The sequence below is a fragment of the Fusarium tjaetaba genome, assembly GCF_013396195.1.
Source record: "Fusarium tjaetaba strain NRRL 66243 chromosome Unknown NRRL66243_c0000308, whole genome shotgun sequence".
Lineage (NCBI taxonomy): Eukaryota > Fungi > Ascomycota > Sordariomycetes > Hypocreales > Nectriaceae > Fusarium > Fusarium tjaetaba.
Window position 1 is genome coordinate 12,476 of NW_023501504.1, and position 26,198 is coordinate 38,673.

Below are 26,198 nucleotides of genomic sequence, written 5' to 3' on the forward strand. Positions count from 1 at the left end.
GTATTGATATAAATAATGCAAGAGCCACTCTATAGTTCTAGCAATCCTCCCTGTTTAACTTCATGTGCAAAGTTGTTGTAATACTGTACGATACTTCAAGGCCATAACAGCAGCCAACGACTTACACCATCGACATGACGGGAACAATCATCGTAACCGGTGCCAATGGCTCTCTAGCCCTTGCCTACATATCCCACCTCATAAAGACCCATCCATCATACACCATCCTCGCAACAGTCCGCAATGCATCTCCCTCCGATCCCAACACCGCCCAACTCTCCTCCATCCTCTCCCCACACTCCAACTCCTCCATCGAAGCTCTCGACCTCTCTCTTCTCTCAAACGTACGAGCTTTCTCCGAAAACACAGCGAAGAGAGTAGCCTCCGGCGAGATACCTCCTATAAAAGCCATCATCTGCAACGCTTTCACCATGTCTCTTACAGAGCAGGTTTATACTCCCGATGGTTTCGAGAGGACGTTCCAGGTCAATCATCTATCTCATTTTGTTCTAGTGCTAAAGTTGGTTGGAAGTATGGCAAGTGATGGGAGGATCGTGATGCTTGGTTCGAATACGCACTATACAACTCGTACACATCCCCTTTTCAACCAGCGACCTGACATTCCAGAGGATACTGAGCTTTTAGTCAAGCCGTTGCCGGATAAGAAGGGAAAAGAGCACGGTGGAGGATTTCATCGCTATGGAAACTCCAAGTTGGCTAATATCATGTTCATGCACGACCTCAATGCCAGGCTTGAGAAGGTAAGCTATAGTCAATACCTGGACATCCTCAAACTGACGAATTAGAATCCCAAACTCTCTGGTATCACAGCTATAGCAATGGATCCAGGCGGTATGGTCGACTCCCGTGCGCACAGGATCCAGACGCCGTTCATGCGGTTTGCTTTTAGTCTCGTGCTTATATCACTCCCCATTGTTCGACACTTCACCGATACTATGCGAACAGCAGCACAGTCAGGTCGAGAGCTGGTAGAGTTGAGCGTCGGTGAGAAATTTAAGGGCACGAAAGGATATTTCATGGGGGCAAGACGGGAGGAAGAGGATATTGCATGCAAGGATGTTCATAAGAGGGAGTTGTTGTGGAATGCTTGTTGGAAGTGGGCTGGGATGATGGAGGAGGAGACTGTTTTGTTGTGATGACGTTGACTCCAGTGTCGTAGCCATATGGAAGTAAAAGCTACGGATTGAAGACATAAAGTATGATCATAAGATGTTGAGCCTCAATTTCTATATTCAAGTCTACAGGACCCATGTACACCTAATTACCAAACAAACCGAAACAGAAAACGCCCTCTAAGAGCCATGAATGAACGCCTTAGCGCTTTAGTACAACTGCAATCTGTTAGCATCACCATTCAAAGCAGTAACGGAAGTTAACTTACCCAGTTGAGCAGCCACATCACTCCAAGGATGCCTGCGACGCGCATGTGAAGGCCAGTCGTAAAAGACTTGGCAAAGTCCTTTGCGCGGTCCAAGTGAACGTTGTTGAGCATGGGCATGTTCTCCCATACAGGCTCAACAATCTTCAGCTCACCACCCTCTTCATCATCTTCCACAATCTCTGGGATGCCTTGCTTTGGCTTGGCCTCACCCAGAATGAGCTTGACGATCTTGCCGGATGCTTCGGCGACTAGGTGGCTGACCCAGAAGAAGATGGGGACAATGACTGCGAGATCTCGCCAGCGGTCATTGAGGAGACTGGCGTCGCCCTTGAAGATATCCAGGAGAAGGATGCCCTTGGTGTCAGCGGCTAGGAAGACGTGGAACTGCAAGATGAAGGTCTCAAGAGAGCATCGACCGAGCCAAGCTGCGGCAGTAGAGTAGTAGTTCCTCATGGTAACAGTAGCATTTCGGAGAGCGATAAAGGCAAGAATAGGCACCGCCGCGATGACAGGGTGCATCATGATATAGACCTTTCTGTCACCAGTGTATGTGCAGAGGTAAGCATAGCCAAGGATTGACAGGGCCGAAGGAATGATGGCAGCTTTGAAGTTGGTGTACCAAGCAGAATCACGCTCGAGTCGCTGTTGCGCGACACCAGCAAGCATGCCGACAAACACAATGGCTCCATCAAGGGTGACTCTGAACATCCACTCATCGAGGTTCCACTTGATGCGGAAGACGACCTCGAGAATGGCGAAAGCCCATTGGGTGAGAGGGGTGAAGTTGAGAATGACTGTGACGATGACGAAAGAGGCAAAGATCTTGCTCGTGACGATCTTGACACTATCGTTGAAGCCGGAGCAGATGGCCATGGTGGCATAGACGACCATGAACCAGAAGCTGACAAGAGGTGCAAAGTAGTAAAACATGTAGTCAGTTCCCATGACATAAGGAAGGGCGCAGCTCAGCATGTTCAAGCGCAGCATAACACTTGCAATGCGGCGGAATGAAAAGTCCTTCTTGGAGAGGAAGTAGATGGTATGTCCGTATCCAGTCTGGAACAGGTAGGCAGCGACAAGCAATCTGATAAAGATGTAGATGGGAAGGTTCTTGATTGCACCGGTCCAGTGGTATACAAGAATGGCAGCCTGCATCCATCCCTTCCACTCTTCAGTCTGATCTCGTGAGAGGACCCCGGCATCCTCATTAATCGTCACAGTGGTAGTGGTAGGGGCGGCGGCACCCTCAGTAACTGGAAGACGAGGCGCACGGAACTTGGTTTTGCGGATGGTGAGTCCGGCAATGATGAGGCAGATTGTAATGAGGAGGTAGAACTCTTTTGGAATAAACTCCTTCATACCCTTGGAGAACAGATGGGTGCGGTCGGCAGCGAAACAGTAGAGAAGAGAGACAGCAAACATGCCAACCTTCATATCGAGCCACTTGATCTCGATGGATGAGACGAGAGTGACACCCTCGTAGCAGATGCACGCAATTACGTAGAGAGTAGCGAAGCCGAGAATGGCAATCTGGACCCATGATCGCGTGGGATAATCTGTGCAGCAAGTTCGAGTGAAGGGATATCCGTGCATTCGATCAAGCTTGGCGTTGCATCGGGCATTGAGAAGGATGTTGGCTTTGATCTCAGCGACCGTGTCAATGACGTGGAAGCCAGTCTGAGTCCTGTCGACGATAGCCTCAGGCTGATTGAGTGAGAGTTGAGGGAATGCTCGGAGGAGACGGAGGTTGTGCTCCTCTTCCTGGCTGTAAATGACCTTATCAATGTTTTCGACCTCACCCTTTTGAATACCCTTAGGGCCAGTGCGGGACTTGGGGAGTTCATTGTAGTATGGAGGTGCCACGGGGGCGAGGAAGACTTCATTGCCAATGCCTTCAACAGGGTCCATTGGTCCTGTACCCCATTTGGTGAGGTCTCCCAAATGGAGGATGTCGGTGATGTTGTCCAGGGCCACGGCGAATCGCTTGTCAGACTCGTTGCCGAAGAAGTTACCGGCGTACCAAGCACCAGCGCCCAGCATGATGAGGCCAGGATCGGAGCCATGATGCACTTCCTTTCGCTTCGCTTTCTCTTCAGCGGACTCCTTGATCTGGCCTTGCTTGTGCTTGTCCTCGCTGATTCGCTCGAGCTGTTCACGGAGAGGGTGGCCAGGTTCGGTATGGTAGAACGGGTTCCAGATGTGCAGCATTCGTACGCCATTGAAGGTTGTGTTGTAGCTTCGGTGAGGCTTGGCTTTCTTGCGACCTTCCATGGCCTTCTTACGATCCAACTAATAACCAGTCAGTAGCAGAACAATGGATGCGCAGATGCGGGCGGGCATGAGTTACCAATCGCGCGGTGCCCCAGTATATCTGTCGTGTCGTCGAGTCGCCAGAGAAGACCAAGTGGCGATCACCCATGCAATCCTTTATGTCCCGCGCCGTGTAATGATGCAGCATACATCCATCAGGCTGCCAATTCGTGAATGGCTTCCTCGCACCCGTCTCATCCGGAGCATGGATCCAGCTTCCATTCCGTTCACTCTCGCCCAGCAGCGCTCTACATCGATACGGATCATCCGAAGAATAGACATTGTGAAACGTCAACGAGCCCAGCAGGACCAGACAAAAGACGATTGGGAGAAACCTCGCCGCAAAGGCCATGGGCCGTGAAGAATCCGACATGATGTGAGAGAATGTGGTTATGCGTCGGGTGAAGGCTAGGAGCCTGCGAAGTGACGAGATGAGAAGATAAAGAGCTCTCTTGGCCGCGGAGAGGTAGGAAGAGACATTCTGGTGGCGTAGAAAGGGCTGCGTCCCTTGCTTTACCCCCTGAGACCGTTGGGGCATGATGGTATGAATGGAGGGCGCTTGGAATGAACTAACGGCATGCCTAGATTGAGTGTGTGTGTCCAAAAGCAGTTGGGAAAAAGGAGAGACAGGAGCTAAAAAGCCACGGGGGGAGAGATACAAGGTGAATCAGAAGGGGATCAGCAAAGGAGAAGGAATGAATGAAAGGCAATGGCAATGGCAGTAAACAAAAAATATGTAGAAAAAAGAAAAGAAAGAGAGACAGAGGCAGAGACAGAGTAAAACAGCCGATGGATGATTGATAGTGTAAGGGACGGAAAATGCAGTGTCACCTGTCACAACGGATTGGCCATGGACACGGAAGGCAACAAAGATATTACAGGCATTTAAACCCCTAGAAAAGAAAAGAAAAGAACCCCTCAACGGACGGAACAAGACAAGAATCCCTCCCACTTCCCATGTCCCAAGTCCCCTCATCTCTAAACTAAACTAGCTAAAGCTCATGTCAAGCTCAGTAGTCTAATCGCTAGGCTCCCTCCGGCGCAGCACGGACACGCAATAGCCAGCGCCACGCAATAAAGCACCCCTGACTACGGATAAAACCAGCAAGGGAGCACTTTTTCAGCTCTGCAAAGCCCCTGCATTCCGAAACAAGCTTTTTCCATTCCCGTGCCAATTCTCTTCTTCAGTGACAGACAAGACTAGATTAGGTTGGAAAAAGTTAATCGCGTGCGTGGCCTGTTTTTCCCCACTGATCGATTAAAAAGGAGTACTTATGCATATGGGATAATGTTAACCTTATAAATTAAAATAAAAACTCAATTAATTGGGCTTTTTGCTTCCCCTGGGGATTCGTGTTTATTGCCGGTTTGTTTGCCGCGTGTCAATTCAACCCTTGGATGGATTGTCAGGCCAGTTCATGAAAATGCGCCACGGGGGATAGCGCCACTTTTACACATTCAGTGAATGCTCTGCCCTGATCTGATCTTCAAGGACAGATATGTACTGTATAGGGGAAATGCAGCTCATGCACAATGCAGTATCTACGTGCCCCCCCGTTTCGTTTCTTTTGCGTGACGAATCTGATACAATTGTCGCACCGATCGATCTGTCATCTTGTTTTGTTTGTTGTTTTCGAGGTACACAGCGTTACACGTTTCCGTCATGATTCAACTGCCGGAGGATTAAAGCTTGACATTCAACGAGAGACTGTGATTTGGTGGTTTAGCAGTGCTTAAAAATTGGTAGGGTGACACTGAAGGGGCCCTGGAGGGAATCCCGTTTCAGGGCTCGATTGAGTGATTGATTGACCGGCCCGGGGACTGAAGCCGGCACAACTGGGGCCCCGCATCGGCGTCACCTTCCGATCGTTTGATCAGCGACCGGGACATCCAAGATCGCCAGATAAATAGAACTTGATCATGAATGAATGCCAGTAATTAACAAGAAATAAAGTAGTAATCTGCTCAAAATGTCATTCTGGATCGAGACAGAAGACTGGCATACCGCCGGCGAACCCTTCCGTATCGTCCAAACTCTCCCATCAGGCCAACTCCCAGACGGCGAGACTGTCGCTCAACGTCGCCTTGCTGTCATCAATACTCCCAATCACCCTCTTGACCAACTCCGACAATCACTATGCCATGAACCACGTATGTAAACATTCTAATGTTGTGTCGTTGTGGGAGTACTGACTGAGGTTGTAGGTGGCCATGCCGACATGTATGGTGGTTTTATAACGCCCCCGAATGATCCCGGTGCTCATTTCGGCGTCTTGTTCTGGCACAAAGATGGCTTCTCAACTGCGTGTGGACACGGGACTATAGCTCTGGGTTATTGGGCTGTCACAAAGGATATTGTTAAAGCGCCTGAAAATGGGAGTGTGGATGTCATTATTGACGTTCCTTCTGGGAGGGTTACCGCGAAGATTGCTATCAAGAACGGCAAGCCAATCCATGGCGACTTCATCAACGTCAAGAGTTACCAGATTGCCAAGGACTTATCTGTAAACCTCCCCTCAAGGGGTGTTGATGCCAAGGTCAATCTCTCATTCGGAGGAGCTGTCTATGCTACCATTGACGCTGCTCAGCTGGACCTCAAGGTTGAACCAAGCCAGTACATCAACTTCATCAACCTTGGACGCGAGATCAAAGCTTCTCTAGGCACTAGAGCACACTACGACACATATGATCTATACGGCGTCATATTCTTCAACGACGAAGGTACTGGACCAGCTGGAGAGGTACTCCAGCGCAACGTTACCGTCTTTGCAGATGGCCAGATCGATCGCTCACCATGCGGCTCAGGCACAGCTTCAAGAGTAGCAGTGCTTTTGGCGGAAGGGAAACTGGGAGCTGGAAAGTCGAAGCTTCTGCATCGATCGATTATTGATACGGTATTTGAAGCAGATATTGTTTCCGAGGAGGAAAGTCCTGTCGAGTTCCCGGCTTGCATCCCGAGGGTGAGAGGAACAGCTAATCTGGTCGGGAGAATGAACTTCTTCATTGATCCGGAGGATACAGTCTTTCCTGGATTCCTTCTGAGATAAAAAGACCTTACCAACTTAAAGAAAAAGTACTCAAAGTGGCATATTCTATCATTATTCATTAGTATATATACGCTACCATAACCCTTACCGTGCAACTTTCGTACAATTTTCCCCCAGTCATCTATGCCAAATTAAGATTTTGCGTATACGGACTCACGAATGTGTTCCAATCATTCGAATCGCTAGTAACCAAAACGGGCGAATCCTTTTGGGTATGTAAATCTCTCATGCGCCAGACTTTTAGAATCACCGCTTTTGTTCTCTCAACATTTGCTAACGTCAAGCCCACCATAGCATCAAGAGTCTCCAAGACAAGCTGTCTTCCAGATAAGAAGGTGCCTTGATCACCGTGAGCGAAAATCTTGTCGTCGTTCAAAGGATCTAGCTCCACGGCTGCGACGAACAGAGGGAACAGAAGCCCTGCCGCGCTGCCTTGTTGGATGAGATCGTGAATGCTATGAAGCACCTTGATGACGAGTTGTGAGACTTGTGGTGTCGAAGGATCTGCGTCTCGAAGCAGACAGTGAAAGTATATCTGCACCGAAGTCTTCTTTAGGTCGACACAGCGTCTGACATTCTCATCCATGGCCTCCACAACTGTGATATTGGAGCTGACTAGCGTCAACTCCCTGTCAAGCTCCTCGACTTGGGCCTCATAGTCCTCTTGAGACATATCTCGGGTTCGTGTTCTTGCAAGCTCCGTGATCTTGAAAATCACAGATGCCATGGCCGGACTACAACCCATCCATGCATCGATATCCTCCGTGTGATCCGGTCTTTGCCAATATTCCAGGCCAAAGATAGGTGAATTTCCACAAGCTGTTCTGCTGATGACATCTTGGAAAGCAAAGTATCGCTCTGAAAACGCAGCAAGACTTCCAAAGGCCGAGTTCTTGCTCGACGGAAGTGCAAGTTGCTGACGTTTCCGCATAAAGTCCTGACTTGCCCTTAAGTGAAATACCCATCGATAGTCACCATTGTCAAGAATCTCGTAGAGGCAGAGGAACATCATGGTTGCGGGGACTTGAGGATCCAGTATGACATCTGCCGTGACGTCTGGAGATCGGATTCTTTGCAGAAGACCGGTTAAGGCTTTTCCTTTCATTTTCATCGCTGTACGCGTCCATGATGGATCTGTGATGCTTCGATGTCGAGCAGAGAATGCAAGGACAGATTGGACAAGAAGATCCTGACCGGCATGGGTGAATAGAGGGGCGACCATGCTTGCAAAAGGCGATGAGAGTTGTGAAGAAGGTGTTGTGAGAGGGCATAATCGTAGGAGGTAGTATTCGAAGAGACTCGTTTCAAAGGTACTCAGTGTAGGGAATGATGATATTGAAGGTATGAGTCTTGGTGGTGATCGTGACCTCCGAATAAGTGCTGAAGACGGCTCAGTCTCATCCCTCAACTCCATAGCTTCCCTAACAAGACTCTCTTCATAATTCGGATCATGAACAAAGTCACTATAATAAGTATTGATAAAATGTCTCGGCCCAACAGCCCCAAACCCCCAAGCCTTTGGCGAATGAACCTGCGGCGGACGTCTCTGCCTCGCCCCATCCTTACACCAAACACCCTCCCGCCCAAACGAGAGCCCCTTTGCAGTAAACTCAGCCTCCCATTTCAACTGCAGCGTCGTATTGCACGATAATCCGCGGGAGACGCAGTTCCGACATGCAGGTTTAGCTTCGTCGCATTTTACCTTGCGGGACCGGCACGTCTGGCATCCTGACCTTGTTCGTCTCTGGACGGGGCCGGTTTTGCCGGGGGGACGGCGGCGCGGCATTGGGACACGGAGCAAAAGTGCCGGGGAGATGGAGGAGGATTCTTTTGCTTGTGAGAGCGAGTGGTTGATCGTCTGATGGGGAGAGTGGAAAAGCGGGGAGACGACGCTTGATGGGGCTATCACCTGATGATAGCGAATGGGCGATTAAACAGGTTTAGATCGGGCGATGGGCCAATCAGATGTACAGTGTGAAGAAGTGATTCGGCTGGACCTTCGACGACATATCTCGCTTGGACCTTCAATGGAGGCGATAGTATTGGGCATTTCCTATATCTTTCGTGGTCCGAAATGGTTATTCCCTTTCCTTAACCATTGCATCACTAGCATTGCATTCTTACCATCATCATAATGGCCTCAACTCTCACCAAACAGTCCCAGATTCTCATCGTTGGTGGTGGAACTTGGGGATGCTCAACAGCCCTTCATCTCGCTCGTCGAGGCTACACCAATGTCACCGTTCTTGATGTTAATCACATCCCATCACCCATATCAGCCGGTCATGATGTGAACAAACTTGCAGGCGGACTTGGTAAGATACAATATCACATAGCACTCGAACACTGTACTAACAGAGCAGGCACTTCTGATAGCAAAGGTGAAGATGCAGACTCCATCTGGAAAGCACTTACGTACGCCGCAGCTCAAGGATGGCTCCATGACCCCGTTTTCCAACCATTCTGCCACAATACGGGAGCTGTAATGGCTGGCTCAACACCAAAGTCTATCAAGCAATTGGTAGAAGATGAGATCGGTGACGACATCGACCAGTATACACCTCTCAACACAGCAGAGGATTTCAGAAAGACTATGCCAGAGGGTGTTCTGACAGGCGAATTTCCAGGCTGGAAGGGCTTTTACAAGCCCACGGGCTCTGGTTGGGTTCATGCTCGAAAAGCTATGAAAGCTGCTTTTGAAGAGAGCAAGAGACTTGGAGTGAAGTTCATCACTGGCTCTCCCGAAGGAAAGGTCGAGAGCCTGATCTTTGAAGATGGTGATGTTCGAGGTGCTAAGACAGCGGATGGTAAGGAGCACAGAGCGGATCGAACTATTCTTTCCGCTGGTGCTTCAGCAGAGTTCTTCCTCGATTTTGAGAACCAGATCCGCCCTACAGCATGGACTCTGGGCCATATCCAGATGACGCCAGAGGAAACGAAGCTGTACAAGAACCTGCCACCTCTTTTCAACATCAACCAGGGCTTCTTCATGGAACCTGATGAGGATCTCCATCAGCTCAAGATGTGCGATGAACATCCTGGCTACTGCAACTGGGTTGAAAAGCCAGGCTTTAAATATCCCCAGTCCATCCCCTTCGCAAAGCATCAGGTGCCAATCGAGGCTGAACGACGCCTGAAGCAGTTTCTGAAAGATATCATGCCTCAGCTTGCAGATCGTCCACTCGTTCATGCTAGAATCTGTTGGTGCGCTGATACACAGGATAGAATGTTTCTGATCACGTATCACCCACGACATCCATCGCTTGTCATTGCTTCAGGTGATTGTGGTACAGGATACAAGCATATCACGTCGATTGGCAAGTTTATCTCTGACTGTATGGAGTGTACGCTTGAGGAAAGGTTTGCAAAGTTTTGGAGATGGCGACCAGAGATGTTTACTGAGTTCTGGGGGAAGGATCCCTTGGATCGGTTTGGAGCTGATGATAAGATCATGGATCTGCCCAAGAGTGACGAGGAGGGATGGACAAATATCAAGAATTACAACTGAGTGTTTGATTGGAAAGAAGCCTGAGAATAAAAATAAATGTTCCAAAAATTCCTCCATGATGTATCCACGTGAGGATATTGACAGCATCGCGTAACAGTATCAGGATTCCTTTGGTAAGAGCATTCCCGAACATGTCCTTGAGGAAAGCCAGCAACATTCTCATATATCCGGATACCAAGATTCATGACACGTCTTCTGCTGAAGCACCAGAAAATGCTTCTTCAAAGCTGTCTTGTAACAAGATTCCACCATCCTCGGAATCTCCGCTCGAGAATACATCATAGTCTGATACGCCGTCTAGGAAGGGGACAAGTTTCCAGTAAACTTCATCATCATCTTCCTGAAGCTCCCAGCCTCCGACTTGCTTCCTCGGGCAGGATTCGTCGTGTCCATGATTGTCATCTTCGCAAAAGAACTCGAAAGAGGACAAGCAAACGCCACAGTCGAAGCAGTCAGGGTTATCCAAGCAGTCTCTACACATGTCGCATATATTTCCTCTTGTTAGCGAAGAAGAGAAGGATGCCGTATCGCTTCGTTCAGAGGCGGGCGGCCATAGCTGATCATCCCAATAGGGACAGTCGTCCCTTTGCTTATCCCAGAGCTTCTCAAAATCTTCACGACTATATCCAATGATATATCGCGCTTTACGTGGATAACATTTTCTTTCTTCCATAATATCGTAGCCGAGATAAGTGAGAACTGCATCCCAAACATCACCTTTGCCCGAAGGGCAGAAGAGATAACATGCTTCACATGTGGCACTATAAGCATAGTGCCAAGGTTTATATCCCTCGTCGTCCTCGACTTGCAAGTCAGCACCATTCTCTATAAGATATGATAAGAGTTCCATAAATTCTGGTATGCGCTGGAGCCAAATATGAGACTTAAGGAAGAGTTGATGCAGGCAGGTTTGGCCGTTTAATGTGCTATTGACGTCGTAGCCTTTCTCAACGAGTAATCGTACTTGCTGAAGTGCCTGGCGTGGTTCGGAATCATCACCAATGAAGGCATTGTTGCAAATTCTTGGAATCAAATCTTGGCTTTCATGAGGGCCAGCGCTTGAGTTGGCATAAACAAAAGGGCTTAGATCAAGCGTCCGTTTCATCAAGATGGACTTAGCCTCTGTCTAATCAAGGTCAGAAGACATAGGCATAGGCTGGAGATGAAATGCTCACATCATTATTGGTTATCCACTGAACTGCAGTCTGTTCCCCAACCTCTAAAGTCACATCAGCCCCTGCGTGTAGAAGGGCTTCATAATGACCTATTGGAACTTCTGCTGTGATGGCGAGATGGGATGGGGTTCTACTATATTAGCATTTCAAGCACTAGGCCTTATTGAGGCAAGTGTCTTACATCCAAACAGTCGTTTCTGGTCTGGAAACGATTTCATCAACATCTAACCCCTGTTCGATCAGGTATTTCAGTACCGGCAGATTCTCTACTGAGTGCTATGTGAAAGAATAATAAGCTGATGCTATGAGTGAAGACTGCAAACTCAATTACTTACATGGAGTAATGACCATCCATTTGTATCATGATCGTGAATACCAGCTTTCCCACCCTCAAGTAATCCAACGAGGTCATGGACCGAGCCGTTTCGGGCCGTGTCAAAAACAAGAGAATTTATGGGTAGAATGTTACAGACCATAACACAAGGCAGCAAGGTGCTGAAACTGTTGGCTAAAAGCTGCCCCTGATTCGCCGACAAGGTGAGCATCTTCTTTGTGCTTTTAGATGTGTAGGTGAGTTTTGCGAGGAAGTCTCTTCTGGCTTCATTTTTGGCTTTCTCATTTTCGCCTTCAGAGAATGATTTTCGACGTCTCTTAGCTGTCGTGATCGTCATGACACCGTCATTTGTTTTGAAACCTTTTCGTTTCCGTTCTGTTGAAATCAAGAACTTATTATCTGCTGGTCTCCCTAATCTTGCCGGTACTGAACAAGTAAGCGATAAAATCACATAGATCAAACAAAACATACCAGTATGATTGATGATCATCGAAGGAGAAGAGAGGATGATATTTGCCATCAGCTTTAATTCCTTTGAAACGTCTTGGCGACAATTCTGGCAGGTCCCTTCTGACTCGACAGGTTCTGCATCATTTCGGACACATTCCAGAAGATGCTCAACGTCTTTCAGAAGCTCTTCTGAATCATCAGACTCTACCACGCATGGCTTCTTCTCCAGTAGTCGCATTAAACGATTGATACTCTCATCCAATGATGTATCCGGTGAACAGTCCATCTCTTCGTCGTTCAACTCTGTCACCCTTGCTGAAGTGGATGATAAGTCCTCCTCGGGGGTGAGGGTAGCTGTATTGGTTGTTTGTAGAGCGGACATGTCTTGTTTTAGTTGTTGGAGAAGGTCAAGAATTTGAGTTGACTGAGTTGCTGTAAAAGACCCTTGCTGTACCTGAATAAGATTGAGCCGAACTGTGAGATGCTGCACATGGCCTCGAACAACGTGCCGAATCTGGTCAAGGTCTTTTTCTGAAAAAGAAAGCTTCAGCTTTGTCCAGAGGCGACCTCGTCGATCATCCGAAGTTGCCACATCCAGGGATTCCAGCCGAGAGTTTAGAGCGGAGAGGTCGTCTTTGCATCTCTTCGCTAAATTGTCCAACTGAGATTTATCGATTTCATCGATAGAAACAAAGGATACTTCATTTAACCGCTGTAAGATGCTCTTGAGCTGAGAGATCTCATCAGTCAGGAGACGGATGACCCGAGGGCCATCTTTGATGGCAGAGAGTGCCGAATGGATTGATTGGGTGACTGAAAAAGCGACGGTGATAAAGGTGAGAATGCTCGCACCAGCGCCGACAGCCTCCATTTCCTCTGGCGTTACTGGAAAGGGACTTTGAGACGAAAGATCTAGGTTGGTTGGGAGAGCGCAAGGTTGAAATAGGCTGCCCAGAGTGAAATCCCAGCTGGTCTGAGCGTTTGTAATTGTGAAATTTAGGGCGGTAAGCACAGCCTGATTTGTGACTTTTGGATGTACATCTACTGCTGCCAGCCCAGTCGGTTTCAGAAGAGCTAAGCCACCATTTACAGCTTATGGCGCAGATTCCAGCACTTCACATCCAATCATCTGAATCAGGCTGTAGCACACTCGAGCGGTGAGTCAACAGGGTGGATTCCATGAATTATGTGAATAGAACTAGCCATTTGATCTGGAATCCTCATCGGTAATTTGATAGTTTTATTGGTGTTCATTGTCGCCAGGGTGTATTCTTGGGCGCTAAACAAGCCAGCTCAGTGGTCAACTAGCTAAAGAATAACCGTGATCAATAACTGAGCTCTACTCTAATCAGTACTCTAGAGACCTCACAATACTTACTCACAGTTATGGACAGTGATTAGAAGTGAAGCTTCCAGTAATGTGACTTCTACTTGGAGATGTAGGACCTTTGTAATCGAACTTTTGTTGACACAGGCAGTCTGGGGCTCGTGAAGCCCTGATACTATACAGAACATGTTGTGAAAAAACCTTACTCAGCATGTTCCTGAAATTAGAACTGATACAAGACTAAGACGGCTATGAGGCATGTCAGAGTGACTATAAATTGCTATTTGAGGGCCAACTCGTATGCTCACTTCCAGCACAAACATCTTATGAAAAGAACTCAACTATAAGTAGCCGCAGTTGTAAAACCACTTTTAGACCACAAGAGCCAATATTTGTATCGAAAGGTTCAAGGTCTATTATCCGTGCGGTCATCGGGAGTCACTCGGGTGGGTTTATTGCGAGCCTTGGTTGCGACCAAGCCCATCGTCTCAAGCTATCGCCGACCTTGAATTCGAACCCTCTATCTTGTGGCATCTTCCACCAGATCGCCCAGACATGGCAGAGCAGGTAGTTTCTCTGAGAACGAATTCCCAAACCCAGGATGTCCAGAGAAAAAGAACAGGGGGAAGAGGGTGAGTGTAGCACGGACTAGGTTCCTTTGTCAGCAGCTTTTTGCTCTGACGGAGGGATTTCTGAGGACCTCGGGGTCCTGTAGCAAATGTCATGAATAGACGTCAGATACACAAATACATTTTAGAGTGATTAATAGCCAAGGTGGATGTGACAGCCAATTTCATTCATCAACCACAGCACACATTCTCCATCCAACATCAGGAATACAATAACGAGATCAAAATTCTACAAAGAGCGCAATTATACATAAATCACTTTGTTGGAAACACTTCTCACCCATCTCAAGCTAAAATGTGCACTAAATATACGAAAACATGTCTTGTCTGCAATTATAAGCAGTTGATTAGGTGGAGCCAATGCGACCTCTTTTCTAGTACAGAGTACTCAGTAATTGTGAATGCTCTACTCCGTATGTCTTTAATTAGTTGTGGATGTTTTCTCGACAACGTATCCCTGCTAGCAGCATTGTCACAGTGACGACCCCTGAGCTAGTCTAATTTGCCAGACCGACTCAGGAGTGGTATCAAAAAAATGCACAAATCATAAGTATGTATCTATAAATCCATTTATCATGTTCCGACCCAAACAGCCCTTTGAGGGCAAAGAAGAAATAGAGGCCCGGCTAACTGCAACAAATGACGATGGTCTGACTGTCATATCGTCACAATGCATCTCATTTGCAAAAGAACAACCTGATAATTTCATGAATTACCTGCGACATGCTTGGAAACAAGATGGACCTATCTTTCGGGAGGACAAAGACCTACTGAATGCATTACAACTTGTCGAGGTAACACGACCTGAGGGTGAGGCAGCTAGACTGGTTTCATTATATCTCCCGTTCCCAAAGTTGGTGTACTTGCGAAATCGGTATCTGCTCCCCCATGAGAGCTTCAGGCTTCTCTTGTCAGAATACGAAATAACTGCGGGCGCTGATCTTGAGTCCTGGACTGCCCTTGCGGTGGACATTGATCTTGTTCGTGAAGATGATGCGATGTTTTATATCGATCTCCTGGCAGCTGTGAAGAGCCAGAACAACAATGGAGCTGTAGAGTTTCCACGACGAGTCTTGGAACTGTACCTCCGAATTCAAGCCGCTTGTGAAATGAAAGGTGAAGAAGCTATGCAAAAATGGACGAGGTGAGAAAAGAATCAATCACATGTGATCTTTACAGCTTGCTGACGAGTATCCCTAGAGAATGGTTCAAACAAGATCCAATGCTTTTCACAGAAAAAGGATGGTTTCGATCTACTGAATGCTACTTGGAGGTTCTCGGCGACATATTCAATGTCATAACAAGCCCGATTATCCTTCCTCCTCCAAAGAGCTGGGATGTTTCTAGTTTTGAACTCGCAGCACTAGAGAAGTTCTATAGAGATATACTGCTGGTTAGCAATAGCTCTTTGGATGCAGTCTTGAAAGAGCTTGACAAGAAGCCGGATTTTCAATACTCGAAGCAACTTTATGATGTGTTGGGTAAGATATGGGGGAATCTTCCGACGAGTGATCTCGAACGGCTCAGGTACGTAGACATTCAAACAGCTATAATTATGGACTGACCAAGACGCAGAGTGTATCTCAAAACCAACCAGTGTATTATCCTCTCCGAAAACGACACAAAACGATTCTCTCTGGCCGAATGTGTCTGGGCACCAAAGCTCAACGCCCCGGGAACTTATTTGATTAATTCCCAGAGCTTCGGTTATTCTTTTCCGTAATTATGCAAGTACCAAAGACAGATATTGGCTGTATCTTTGACGAACTCGTAAATATCACCTCCTTGGAACCGAAATTTGGCCACCCAAAGGCAGACACCGCAAGAATACTACTGGTCGCTTTGAGTCGAGATATTGAGAAATATGGCCGATATCTGGATAAGGAAAAACTCCTCAAAAACGATATCTTCCCAGTCACTGGACACGACTGGGATTCTAAGCTGTGCTCTGCCTCGGCTGAATTCTACATAATGGACAACGCAAACCTCAACACTACCCTTCGCAATAAGGTTCCGGTCTTAGATATTGATTACACGACCTTTTGGCTACTACAACCCTTCTTTGTTTGGGCAGGGCTCGAAAGCCGTTATCTCAAGAACCATCTCACCATCCACACTGCGTATGATCCAGGCTCCGTTACGCCGCCATACATACATTCACTGCGAGCAAAAGCCCTGTTACGGTCGGTCCAAGTGAACAACATAAATATACCAAGCTAATACGTGCAACAGGCTCGCTGTTCACTACAAGAGTCCCCAGACACTCACTGCGTTTGGGAGAAACTTCCTAGCTCGAACCCTAGGCAGGACCAGAATACACTACCTTGGAGATAACACCATGACAACAACTCTTAGGATAAAGAGTATCGAGGACTCGAGGGTTATAGCCTCGTATCCAGATATTGTCATACTCAAAGATGATGATGGGTTGGATATTTACCTCGAGAAAAGCTCAGCCGAAGTTGTAAGAGCAGTTCAGCTCCCGGTGAGACTGGCAAAAATTCTCATGGAGGACACAAATGATAAGTCTAAAAGTATATGGCCTGTGGATCAAAGGCTGGTTGGCTTGATACGGACGATCCTTATGACGAACAACCATAATCTAGCGTCTATCAAGATGATTCTTGACGAAGAGGGCATAGTTGATGTGGACAAGCCACAAAGTTCATCATACATACCCGAAAATGAGTAAGCTCTAGAAGACCCATTCGGTTGATAATTCTAACCGGTAGCTAGGCACGGAAGACTGTCGAGACTACTCTTTGATAGGAAGCCTGATCGGCCATCTGGCAATGATTTGAGTCGTCCAGATCAAAAGCCGAAGACCACTGGAGGGAAGGAGGAGAACAACGATCTCTCTCAGCAACTGAGTTCGTTAAGCTTACAGGGGAAGCAAGATGACACAGACACGTCTTGGAGCTCAGATTCGACGAAGAAAACTCTTGTGTAGGAGGACTACAGGTGTATCACATCAAGTTGACAGTTGTAATTTCTCGATACCTAATTGTTCGTGCTTGGTGGATTCCTGTACCAGTCCAATATCCCACCCTCAACGCCGCCGCTTCCTAGCAACGTCATCGACTTCTTCAACCTCCTCCATCAGCTCGCTGTCTTTATCGAGCTTCGTCCACTTGTCCTTTCCATCAGGAATGTCAACCACTCTCTGTGTGTAGAAAATGTGGCACCTGACTTCGTTAGCCAATAACATCACTCATCTTTGACCACGTAACTTACTGTGGCTGGAAGTTCTCCCGCAACTGAGGCGTGTCCAGGTTCAAAAGCGTAGGGAATAGAAGAACCATGTTTCGTCCCTCATCCATGATCCAGCTTCCGCACTCGGCACAGCCTACTTTGCAGGGAAGAACATGTTCATTCTTCTTAGACGAAGTCTTGTAGAAGCGAAGGTTCTTGACACCGTTCTCAAAAGAGAGGTCTGTCTTTTTGAAGATAGCCGCCCATTGGAAAGGAGCACCTAAAACTCATTAGCCACAGCTCGTATAGTGTACCGTTGAGTGGAGTACCGTGAATCTTCTTGCAGTCTATGCAGTGGCAGTACTTGGACGCAAGAGGCTTGTCGCTGTTAAGCCAATACTGCACTCTACCGCAGTGGCATGAGCCATGAACTTTCTTTTCAAAGTTCTCTCGCTTCTCAGTGGCTTCATCGGGTCTTGTGTAGGGAGGTTGAGTTTCCCAATCATCATGATTGTCATGGGCGAATTCATGCTTGTGCCCTTGCATATGCTTCTCGTCGTCGTCGTCAGCGCCCATTGTGATTGATTTACAGGAGATTTCTTGGCAACAAATGAATAAAGTTGGTACCTAGATCTAAATTGAAAACGACACAAGATCTAGAATTAACAAAAATCTGGGGTTTTGTAGAAACGGTCGCGTGCCCTTGATCGACGTGGCGCACGGTTGTCGTCATAGATATATCAAGATGACAAGTCCCCATCATGACCCTCATATTTTTTTTTTTTTTTGCTTCTCCCTCGATCTGATCACTCGCTAGGACCATTTACTCCTTCGATCTATGTGATATTCAACATGTCATTGATCATCTCGGCCCACTTCCACGGCTCCCCGATCTGCGGACTGGCCTCCGTGACACTGTTGTAATACTCCCAGCCCATTACTCCTCCGATCCTCGGGTACCTGCTCACCAACTCTTTGAGACACGCGCGCAGCTTTTCTTCTTTTACGTGACCGGAGCAATTAGCTGGGTTTGTAACCAATCCGATGACGACTTTTTCCTGTGGCCAGCCGCGCGCGATTATCGTGTCGTAGTCGTGTGTTTTGCTCATGTCACCCCAGCCGCAGTAGAATTGCGTGTTGTACCACGCGATTCTCGAGCCAAGGCCCTTTTCCAGCTCTTCCAAGTTGAAGCCTCCGAGATTCTGCCTGTTAAGCAGAGCGGGTGCGACGGGCGCGAGGGTGATGAGGAAGGATTGGCCAAAGTCTGTCTTGAGGTGATCAATCAGACGGATAACGCCGCCAAGCGACATGGCCTCTTCAATATCTAGGTCTAGTCCGTCAAAGCCCGCCCACGCGATCATTTTGCGCAACGGTTGATACCATCTGTGAAAACCCTCCAGCGACCCGTCCATTTTAGTGTATGAGCCTTGAGCTGCGCCTCCGAGCATGCCGAGGACTTTTACACCGGCTGCTTGAAGTTGACGGACTTCATCCCAGAGGGGAATAAACTTGTCTGCATCATATAGATCATCGTTGAGCGTGATGCGCTCAGGCGTGTTGAGATGGATGGCCGCGACAATGACGTGGGTAACTCCGGTGGCTGGGAGAATCGTAGGTTGAAGTGAGATGTATTTATTGTCTTTGTATTGCGTCTGATGGTAAAATATGATTCTCTTATAGGGCTTCGGCTTCGAAGCAGGATCAGTTTGAGGAACGAGCATTTTGTTGGCGTAAGGCGCTTATACTTGTCGGAAGTCGCGGTGCAGCGATGGCATTTGGCGTCAGCGCTCTCCAAGTTCGGCAGTGTTGGGCGAGCCAAGCCACCAAAATTAGAGTCTCTCATTGGTCTGGCTGGACATGAGCCGGATTTAGGAGTTCTTGAGCCACGTATATTGAGTTTGATGACTTGACCTCAGGAAGCAATACAACTCCTGGCCTAAAATTAAGATAATAAAATAACTGCACTAAAGGTTTTCTAAGTTCATGCAAAGTTTCCCTAAGTCTGCTCACAATTTATTCCTAGGTTTTCTCGCCTCTCAGCTCTATTCAGTCTCAATGAATCGATCAAGTAACCGCTTTACGAAGCACACCGAGCTCCCTAAGAAGTACACTATGAGACTTGGATACATTGTCTGTATAAGTGAGTATCTCATCTGTACTTTGTATTTATCTGTACCTTAGAAGGTTATAACGCGCCCACTGCGCAACAGACATCCATACAGAGATAAAAATATCACGACTATCAAGTCATATTTCACTGGCAACACTATCGTATCTCTCGACTATCAATACAGCTAGATATTTGACGTATAGTAGATCACGTGGTAGTCTGTTGAGAACTCCGGACTTTGTCGTCCCCTTAATACACAGATACGAGACTTATTTCTGTCAGATAAGATACGCCAAATGCTTGACATGATAGTTTCTAAGGCCCTGATAAATGCCTATCTTTTACGCGAATTCCGTATTGTGGATAATCTCGGCTATGCCAACTCACAAGGACGTGTAGAAATCTTACATGACTGCCGGGTTGCCTAGTATTCCTTATCTTGTCGATCACGATATCGCCGAGGTTGGAGATCTTTGTCTAACGGTGCCATTTCAACCCAGTTTTCGACATGTTTTCCATTTCAGAGTGACGAGAGTTTCGATACATATGCATTTTTAAATCTCTCAAAATATTTCTATACCAATTCCTGCATTGCCAAAGTATATGTTGCACAATGGTCAAGGTCCAACCCCTCTCAAAGTCAACAACATTTGACGTTACATGACCCCACTATCCCCAACTCAAGTCTTGCCAGCTTCCGTATTAAGCTAATCTCTTCCGTGCCAAGACATCGTTTTCCTGTTGATTTCCCCCGAAGTCATGCTTAAATCTATGCTAGTTCTCTGATGCCTGACGATCTTTTGATTCTGAGGGGAAATTGAGCGCGGAAGCAAGAAGTAGAGCCGTACGTAATGAGCTACCTCTTTGGGACCTTGCGGGCTATAAAAGCACGCATTTCCCTCGTCGATCAACTTTCTCTAGAGGTATCCAGCTTTTTGATCTCCAAGATGTTGGGACAAACAATCTTGGTTGGCCTTACGGCTGCATCTGCTGTCAATGCCTTTCAATATGGTTACAACAACGTAACCGTCCGGAAAGATATTCCCTTGGTAGCAGCGAATTTCAAGGATGTCGATATCGATCTGTACTCGCCGGCATTCCTCGACCCTGAGAGTCGACAGGCAGGTTTTAAGAATGGAACTCAAGGGCCAACCTCTCACGAAGATATGGGTATGCATAAATCGGAGCACTCCGATGAACCCACGCTAACGATGTACAGAGGCTTATATGGAAAGCATTGCTGCAAAGAATGACTATATGACCTATCAAACCGCAAACTTTACATCTGAGGAACTGAGATCATTCCCATTTCTAAAGCTCTCATCATCAAAGGGTCCAAAGACTTCAGACAAGGTCCGAGTTTGGGTTCAAGGCGCCGTGCACGGCAATGAGCCAGCCGGTGATCAATCCCTCCTCGCCCTCCTCGGCAAATTCGACAAAGACCCTAAATGGGCCTCCAAGATTCTTAAGAACCTCGATATTGTCATTTTGCCCCGGTATAACCCTGACGGCGTCTACTACTTCCAGCGCGTGCTCGCTACGAATTTCGATCCAAACCGCGATCATACTAAGCTTGCACGACAGCAGACTCGTGATATCAAGCAGCTTTTCAACGAGTTTGCTCCGCATGTTGCCATTGATATGCATGAGTATGGTTCATCAAGTCGATACGGTAACTACGTTCAAGCCTCTGATGGTTTGTTCTCTGCTGCGAAAAACCTGAATATCAACAAGAATATTCGAGAACTGTCTGAGAAGCTGTTTGCCAAGAACATTGGTGATGCTATGGTCAAGGCTGGGTTGAGATGGGAGCCATATGTGACTGGTAGAACCAGCACTGATCCTGATTACGTGCCCAAGTTAGTCTTATGATTTCGCTTTACGTTCCTGTCAGCTGACTTGATATAGATTCGATGAAGCTGGCTCTGATGCCAAGATTGGTCGTAATGCAATGGGTCTCACCCAATCCATCACATTCCTCATCGAGACGCGAGGAATCGGTCTAGCCGATCAAGAATTCCAACGTCGAACTGCTGCTGGCTTGACCATGGCTAGCTCCATCATCGAAACTGCTTCCAACAACGCCCAGAAGGTCTTCAAGACCGTTGAGGGCGGTATCAAGGATTTCATCAAGTCCAAGGAACCCATTGTCATCACCGACTCGACAAAGTACAGCACGCGAATGTTTCAGATGATCGACTACACCAACGGCTCAATCGTCAAAGTCCCTGTTCAGTTCGCTTCTACTACACCAACAACCGCGAACCTGACTCGCTCTCGGCCAGAATCATACCTTATCCCTGTTGCTTGGGCCGATGTCACCAAGCGTCTCGAAGTTTCTGGCCTTGAAGTTGAGACTCTTAGTAAGCCCTGGAGTGGTACAGTTGAAGCACTGAATGTTACATCTTCAGAGCTCAGCAGTTCGTACTACGAGGGAGCTGTACTTGCTACTGTTGCAACTGAAGCCAAGAAGCGACAGCTTACTTTGCCGGCGGGCAGCTTTCTGGTCAGCACGAGTCAGAAGAACGCTGCACTGGCTTTTAATGCGTTGGAGCCCGAGAATATTGATTCTTATGCTAGTTTCAACATTATTCCTCTTGAGGTTGGAGATGAGTATCCTATCTTTAGGGTTATTAAGGGTTAGGAAAGGATTTAGGTCCGACAGATTCTACTGGCAGTGGATTCTTTTTTTGATAAACTGATACATAGCTTTTACAGATATAAAATCAAATATAAAGATCACATATTAAGTACTTCTCTGAGTTCTATAATCACGTTGAAAGTACTATAATTCTCAAAATCAGTATTCTATGAACTATAATTGTCCCGAGTATATCGTTATCGTTCCTTGCCCCCTCATCCTTCAAGCCAAATGGAAATTCTGACTTGAAGTATATTATTAGGTTCCCTCTTCCCAACTCCCATCAACAGATATCCATTTCGCGGAGTACTGGGACGGCATTCGGTATCTTTTGCCGACCCCGTATCTAGCCTCGACTACCCTCCACCAAGCCAAAATACTACTATTCCATTTTCAGAAGGCCGATGGAGACAATGCTGCCGTGCGACAGCTGTAAGGTCATTTATCAACAGTTATCATGAACTTTCGTGTCATTGGATACGTCTCCTCACTTTTGTTTCCTCTTTGGGATGTAGCTATCTCGTAGACGATAGCTAAGTACGGAGAGCGGCTTATACATATCAGCCGATATCGCCAACTTGATATTCCCAACTCATTCACATAACTTCTGTGCTTTTAAATTCACAATGAGGCTTCTTACCTGGCAGACGGCGTATACGATTGCAAGGACATCCATTCGCAGCAAGACACCACTATCCAGGTTTAGCAGTGCTGGTGTTTCAACACTTCACGCCAAGATCAACAGCCCGCCTCCGAGGATCGTCAAAAGTCAAGGATGTTGGTTGGAAACAGATCAAGGTCGTCGAATTTTGGATGCATCTTCAGGTGCAGCTGTAGTATCCATCGGACATAATGAATCGCGAGTCAAGGATGCCATTGCTGCTCAGCTGGATCAGGTAGCATACTGTTACAACCCGTTCTTCACGACGGAGGCAGCAGAGAAGATTTCTAGTTTCTTGACTGAATCTACCGATGGGGCTATGTCCAAGGTTTTTATCGTTAGTTCAGGTACGATTTATCCTGATATCATGTGTTGCGGCAGTCTCTAACAAGGATCCTAGGCACTGAAGCTGTTGAAGCAGCTCTAAAAATTGCCCGTCAATACTTTACAGAGTTAGCAACACCACAGCCATCCAGGACGAATTTTATTGCTCGAAAGCAATCGTATCATGGAAACACGATGGGATCTTTGGCAGTAGGAGGCCACAAAGCTCGACGAGGCGTGTACGAACCCATTCTTGCAACAAATGTCTCCCATGTCTCTCCATGCTATCCTTATCGAGAAATGAAGGCAGGCGAGACAGAGCAGCAATATGTTCAACGCTTAGCCAAAGAGCTAGATGACGAATTCCAACGTGTTGGCCCTGATACTGTTTGTGCATTCATCGCTGAAACAGTATCTGGAACATCATTAGGCTGTGCACCTCCAGTGCCTGGGTACTTCAAAGCCATCAAAGAAGTATGCGATCGCCACGGCGCTCTTCTGATTATGGACGAAGTCATGTCTGGGATGGGCAGAACAGGCACACTACATGCTTGGGAGCCGGAGGGTGTAGTGCCAGATCTACAGACTGTAGCTAAAGGACTGGGAGCTGGCTACATGCCCGTGGGGGCCTTGCTTGTCGGCAATAAAGTTGCAGACACTCTTGCTAACGGATCAGGAGCTTTCTCTCACAGTCAAACTTACCAAGGTCATCCTGTTGCATGTGCAGCTGCGTATGCTGTGCAGACTGTTATGAAGGAAGATAATATGCTGCAGAATGTGCAAAATATGGGTAAAGTACTGGGCGAGAAGCTCAAAGAGAGGCTAGGAGGTCACAAGAATGTGGGAGATGTCCGTGGGCGAGGACTGTATTGGGGTGTAAGTTGAAGTATCACTACAGAAACACTTTGCTAACTATGACCAGTTGGAATTCGTTCAGGATAAAGAGACAAAGGAGCCGTTTGATCTGAGCGAACAGATTGCTGGAAAGCTGCACAAGGCTGGCCTAAAAGCCGACCATGGCATTTCACTTATTCCGAGTACCGGTTGCCTCGATGGTGTTCGCGGAGACATGGTGATCGTCTCACCTCCTTTTACAATCACGAAGGATGAGGTCGATTTGCTAGTTGACAAGGTCGAGAAAGTTGTTATTTCTGTCCTAGGAGAATAGATCATTCCATTGCATTACAAAGCTATTCACCAAATAATCACATTATAAAAGCCTGCGTCGGCCCACCAAGCAAACTCGTCCATCGAATCGAAGACTGCGACGCCCAAATCTCCTTAACCTGATCAATAGCCCTCAACAAATTCCAACACCCAGTCGTATTATGCAACTTGACCAACTTATCCAAAAAGAACTCTCTATGATCTGGCGTCGAGCTCTCAGCCGCTACGATGAAATACGGCCAGGCTAGGAGGTGTCTTCCCACGATATCGACGTAAGCGTCGACTTGGCCGAGTGATTGTTTGAATCTTTCTATCATGGGGACGGTTTCGGAGGGTGGTGGGTTGAAAATGGCGCGTTGGACGTAGATGTCGCAGGCCCATGTTGTTAGGGAGGCGAGTTGGGAGAGGAGGTCTTTTAGTTCGGGGTGGAAACGGTCGCACCATGTGATGAACTCGAGACAAGCCTGTTGCTGAGCTTGGATGAAGTGAACGCCGTTGGTTTCGTTGAATAGAGATTCTCCAAAGAGACAGACCCTATAGTCGTGTTAGAGAGCTTGCTATCGAATGAGATTCTTAAAACATACCTCAGTATCTGCATCTGTAGAAACCTTCTGAGATCAGAGGTTCCTTCACCCGCATTCTTCGCAAGTGCGTTGACCACCACCCGCAGCGAACCATAGATAAGTCTAAAGTTATCGCTTCCACTAATCATCTCCCGAATATGTAGTAGGAGCAACGCAGTGAGTGCAGAATCATCATCTTGAGGTGCACACTGATGAGACCGCATGATGAGCTCTCGTACAAGAGATCCATAAGCCGCTGGATCTAGTGATATTGCAGTGCCGTTTTGTAAAGAAAGATGCTGTTCGACAACGAGAAGAACTGCTTTTCGAACTAGAGGATCTGTCTCTGCTCTTGGTAGTACGAGATCACGATAGCCGTTGAAGCCCATGTTTATGACTGCAATGAGTTGGGCGATGTTATTTGAGACTACGGATGTTAGATGGTTTCGAGGAGGGTGAAGGAATACTTACAGTAACCAAGACAGAACCTTGACTTTGGATCAACGTGATCTAGGCCCCAGTCGATAGATATTGGTGCGTTATTTGACACAACCAAGTCTTGTATCTCATGTTCTTCCTCCGTTACAGTATCAATTTCAACTGCGTGTTGCTCAGCAGTCTCATAGCCACTTGCACGAAAAGGATCATTCTGTCTCTTGCAACTCGAGACCGACGTTGACGCCGTTTCCGTAGGATTGGCTTCTACCCCATCAATGATAGGCAATGATTTGCCAACAAACTTTCCACGGGCGGCGATGCCATCATTGAAGCGATATCGTAGACCTAGTCCACTGCACTTGATGCCTTTGGCCGAGCATTTGCCACATGTTGGCTCTCTCCGGTCACAGTCTATGCGCCGACGAGAGCATTGATAGCATCCTGACAATTACGTTAGTCTTAACTGGCCGAGTTACTGTGGATAATTGATATACTTACCTCTGACTTTGGGCCTCTTCTTTACTTTGTCCGACTTCGGATGCGTTGCGGAGGGCATTGAGTTAGGTTCCGGATATGGCGGGGACACGGTGCTCTACGTGCGTCGCGGGTGTATCGCTGATGTTGCGCCTTGTAGTCTAAAGAGAATAGTACGCCACAGTATCTTGTTAACTTATAATGGGATTGTGATGAGTGTGAGAAAGCAATTGATGAAGAAGTCTGGTATCGCAATCAGCAAATTGTCGTTATCGCGTCAAGATACCAACGAGATGCTATTTCGAGTTAGTCCATGTCGTTCGCCCTGGCGTACAGGGCGGGGTAAGCTATCCCCTTGTAGGAAATTCGACACGAACATCGAATCGCCGTTGATAGGTTAGACTAGGCATTGAGAATTGATAAGTATCAAGTTTTTATATCAGTCA

General features: G+C 47.3%; 12 protein-coding genes across 12 annotated transcripts; 6 read left to right on the forward strand and 6 right to left on the reverse strand.

The window, feature by feature from the left end:
* Positions 1-134: 134 nt before the first annotated feature.
* Positions 135-1,157, forward strand: FTJAE_11946 (dehydrogenase reductase; the record flags this gene model as incomplete). The annotated part of the gene is made up of 2 exons (XM_037344943.1): positions 135-761; positions 807-1,157. 2 exons carry the CDS (start codon positions 135-137, stop codon positions 1,155-1,157), a joined length of 978 nt encoding a protein of 325 aa, XP_037200995.1.
* Positions 1,158-1,343: 186 nt separating this feature from the next.
* FTJAE_11947 (o-acetyltransferase CAS1) lies at positions 1,344-4,085 on the reverse strand (the record flags this gene model as incomplete). The annotated part of the gene is made up of 3 exons (XM_037344944.1): positions 1,344-1,352; positions 1,403-3,691; positions 3,750-4,085. 3 exons carry the CDS (start codon positions 4,083-4,085, stop codon positions 1,344-1,346), a joined length of 2,634 nt encoding a protein of 877 aa, XP_037200996.1.
* Positions 4,086-5,682: 1,597 nt separating this feature from the next.
* Positions 5,683-6,759, forward strand: FTJAE_11948 (proline racemase; the record flags this gene model as incomplete). Its single annotated transcript, XM_037344945.1, has 2 exons — positions 5,683-5,863; positions 5,918-6,759. The coding sequence occupies 2 exons, from the start codon at positions 5,683-5,685 to the stop codon at positions 6,757-6,759; spliced, it is 1,023 nt and encodes a 340-aa protein (XP_037200997.1).
* Positions 6,760-6,880: 121 nt separating this feature from the next.
* FTJAE_11949 (uncharacterized protein) lies at positions 6,881-7,981 on the reverse strand (the record flags this gene model as incomplete). Its single annotated transcript, XM_037344946.1, has 1 exon — positions 6,881-7,981. The coding sequence occupies one exon, from the start codon at positions 7,979-7,981 to the stop codon at positions 6,881-6,883; it is 1,101 nt and encodes a 366-aa protein (XP_037200998.1).
* A 912-nt stretch (positions 7,982-8,893) lies between these two features.
* Positions 8,894-10,267, forward strand: FTJAE_11950 (proline dehydrogenase; the record flags this gene model as incomplete). The annotated part of the gene is made up of 2 exons (XM_037344948.1): positions 8,894-9,074; positions 9,123-10,267. 2 exons carry the CDS (start codon positions 8,894-8,896, stop codon positions 10,265-10,267), a joined length of 1,326 nt encoding a protein of 441 aa, XP_037200999.1.
* A 181-nt stretch (positions 10,268-10,448) lies between these two features.
* FTJAE_11951 (uncharacterized protein) lies at positions 10,449-13,741 on the reverse strand (the record flags this gene model as incomplete). Its single annotated transcript, XM_037344949.1, has 6 exons — positions 10,449-11,393; positions 11,443-11,572; positions 11,624-11,673; positions 11,778-12,151; positions 12,248-13,300; positions 13,609-13,741. The coding sequence occupies 6 exons, from the start codon at positions 13,739-13,741 to the stop codon at positions 10,449-10,451; spliced, it is 2,685 nt and encodes an 894-aa protein (XP_037201000.1).
* A 1,016-nt stretch (positions 13,742-14,757) lies between these two features.
* FTJAE_11952 (uncharacterized protein) lies at positions 14,758-17,132 on the forward strand (the record flags this gene model as incomplete). Its single annotated transcript, XM_037344950.1, has 7 exons — positions 14,758-15,326; positions 15,587-15,709; positions 15,758-15,888; positions 15,927-16,365; positions 16,415-16,716; positions 16,789-16,870; positions 16,919-17,132. 7 exons carry the CDS (start codon positions 14,758-14,760, stop codon positions 17,130-17,132), a joined length of 1,860 nt encoding a protein of 619 aa, XP_037201001.1.
* Positions 17,133-17,231: 99 nt separating this feature from the next.
* On the reverse strand, positions 17,232-17,950 carry FTJAE_11953 (uncharacterized protein; the record flags this gene model as incomplete). The annotated part of the gene is made up of 3 exons (XM_037344951.1): positions 17,232-17,367; positions 17,417-17,654; positions 17,704-17,950. 3 exons carry the CDS (start codon positions 17,948-17,950, stop codon positions 17,232-17,234), a joined length of 621 nt encoding a protein of 206 aa, XP_037201002.1.
* A 260-nt stretch (positions 17,951-18,210) lies between these two features.
* FTJAE_11954 (chitinase) lies at positions 18,211-19,095 on the reverse strand (the record flags this gene model as incomplete). The annotated part of the gene is made up of 1 exon (XM_037344952.1): positions 18,211-19,095. One exon carries the CDS (start codon positions 19,093-19,095, stop codon positions 18,211-18,213), a length of 885 nt encoding a protein of 294 aa, XP_037201003.1.
* Positions 19,096-20,431: 1,336 nt separating this feature from the next.
* On the forward strand, positions 20,432-22,128 carry FTJAE_11955 (carboxypeptidase 2; the record flags this gene model as incomplete). The annotated part of the gene is made up of 3 exons (XM_037344953.1): positions 20,432-20,654; positions 20,704-21,343; positions 21,393-22,128. The coding sequence occupies 3 exons, from the start codon at positions 20,432-20,434 to the stop codon at positions 22,126-22,128; spliced, it is 1,599 nt and encodes a 532-aa protein (XP_037201004.1).
* A 623-nt stretch (positions 22,129-22,751) lies between these two features.
* FTJAE_11956 (ARG8-acetylornithine aminotransferase) lies at positions 22,752-24,278 on the forward strand (the record flags this gene model as incomplete). The annotated part of the gene is made up of 3 exons (XM_037344954.1): positions 22,752-23,133; positions 23,187-23,986; positions 24,033-24,278. The coding sequence occupies 3 exons, from the start codon at positions 22,752-22,754 to the stop codon at positions 24,276-24,278; spliced, it is 1,428 nt and encodes a 475-aa protein (XP_037201005.1).
* Positions 24,279-24,315: 37 nt separating this feature from the next.
* FTJAE_11957 (acriflavine sensitivity control acr-2) lies at positions 24,316-25,834 on the reverse strand (the record flags this gene model as incomplete). The annotated part of the gene is made up of 4 exons (XM_037344955.1): positions 24,316-24,811; positions 24,862-25,267; positions 25,312-25,719; positions 25,777-25,834. The coding sequence occupies 4 exons, from the start codon at positions 25,832-25,834 to the stop codon at positions 24,316-24,318; spliced, it is 1,368 nt and encodes a 455-aa protein (XP_037201006.1).
* Positions 25,835-26,198: the final 364 nt, after the last annotated feature.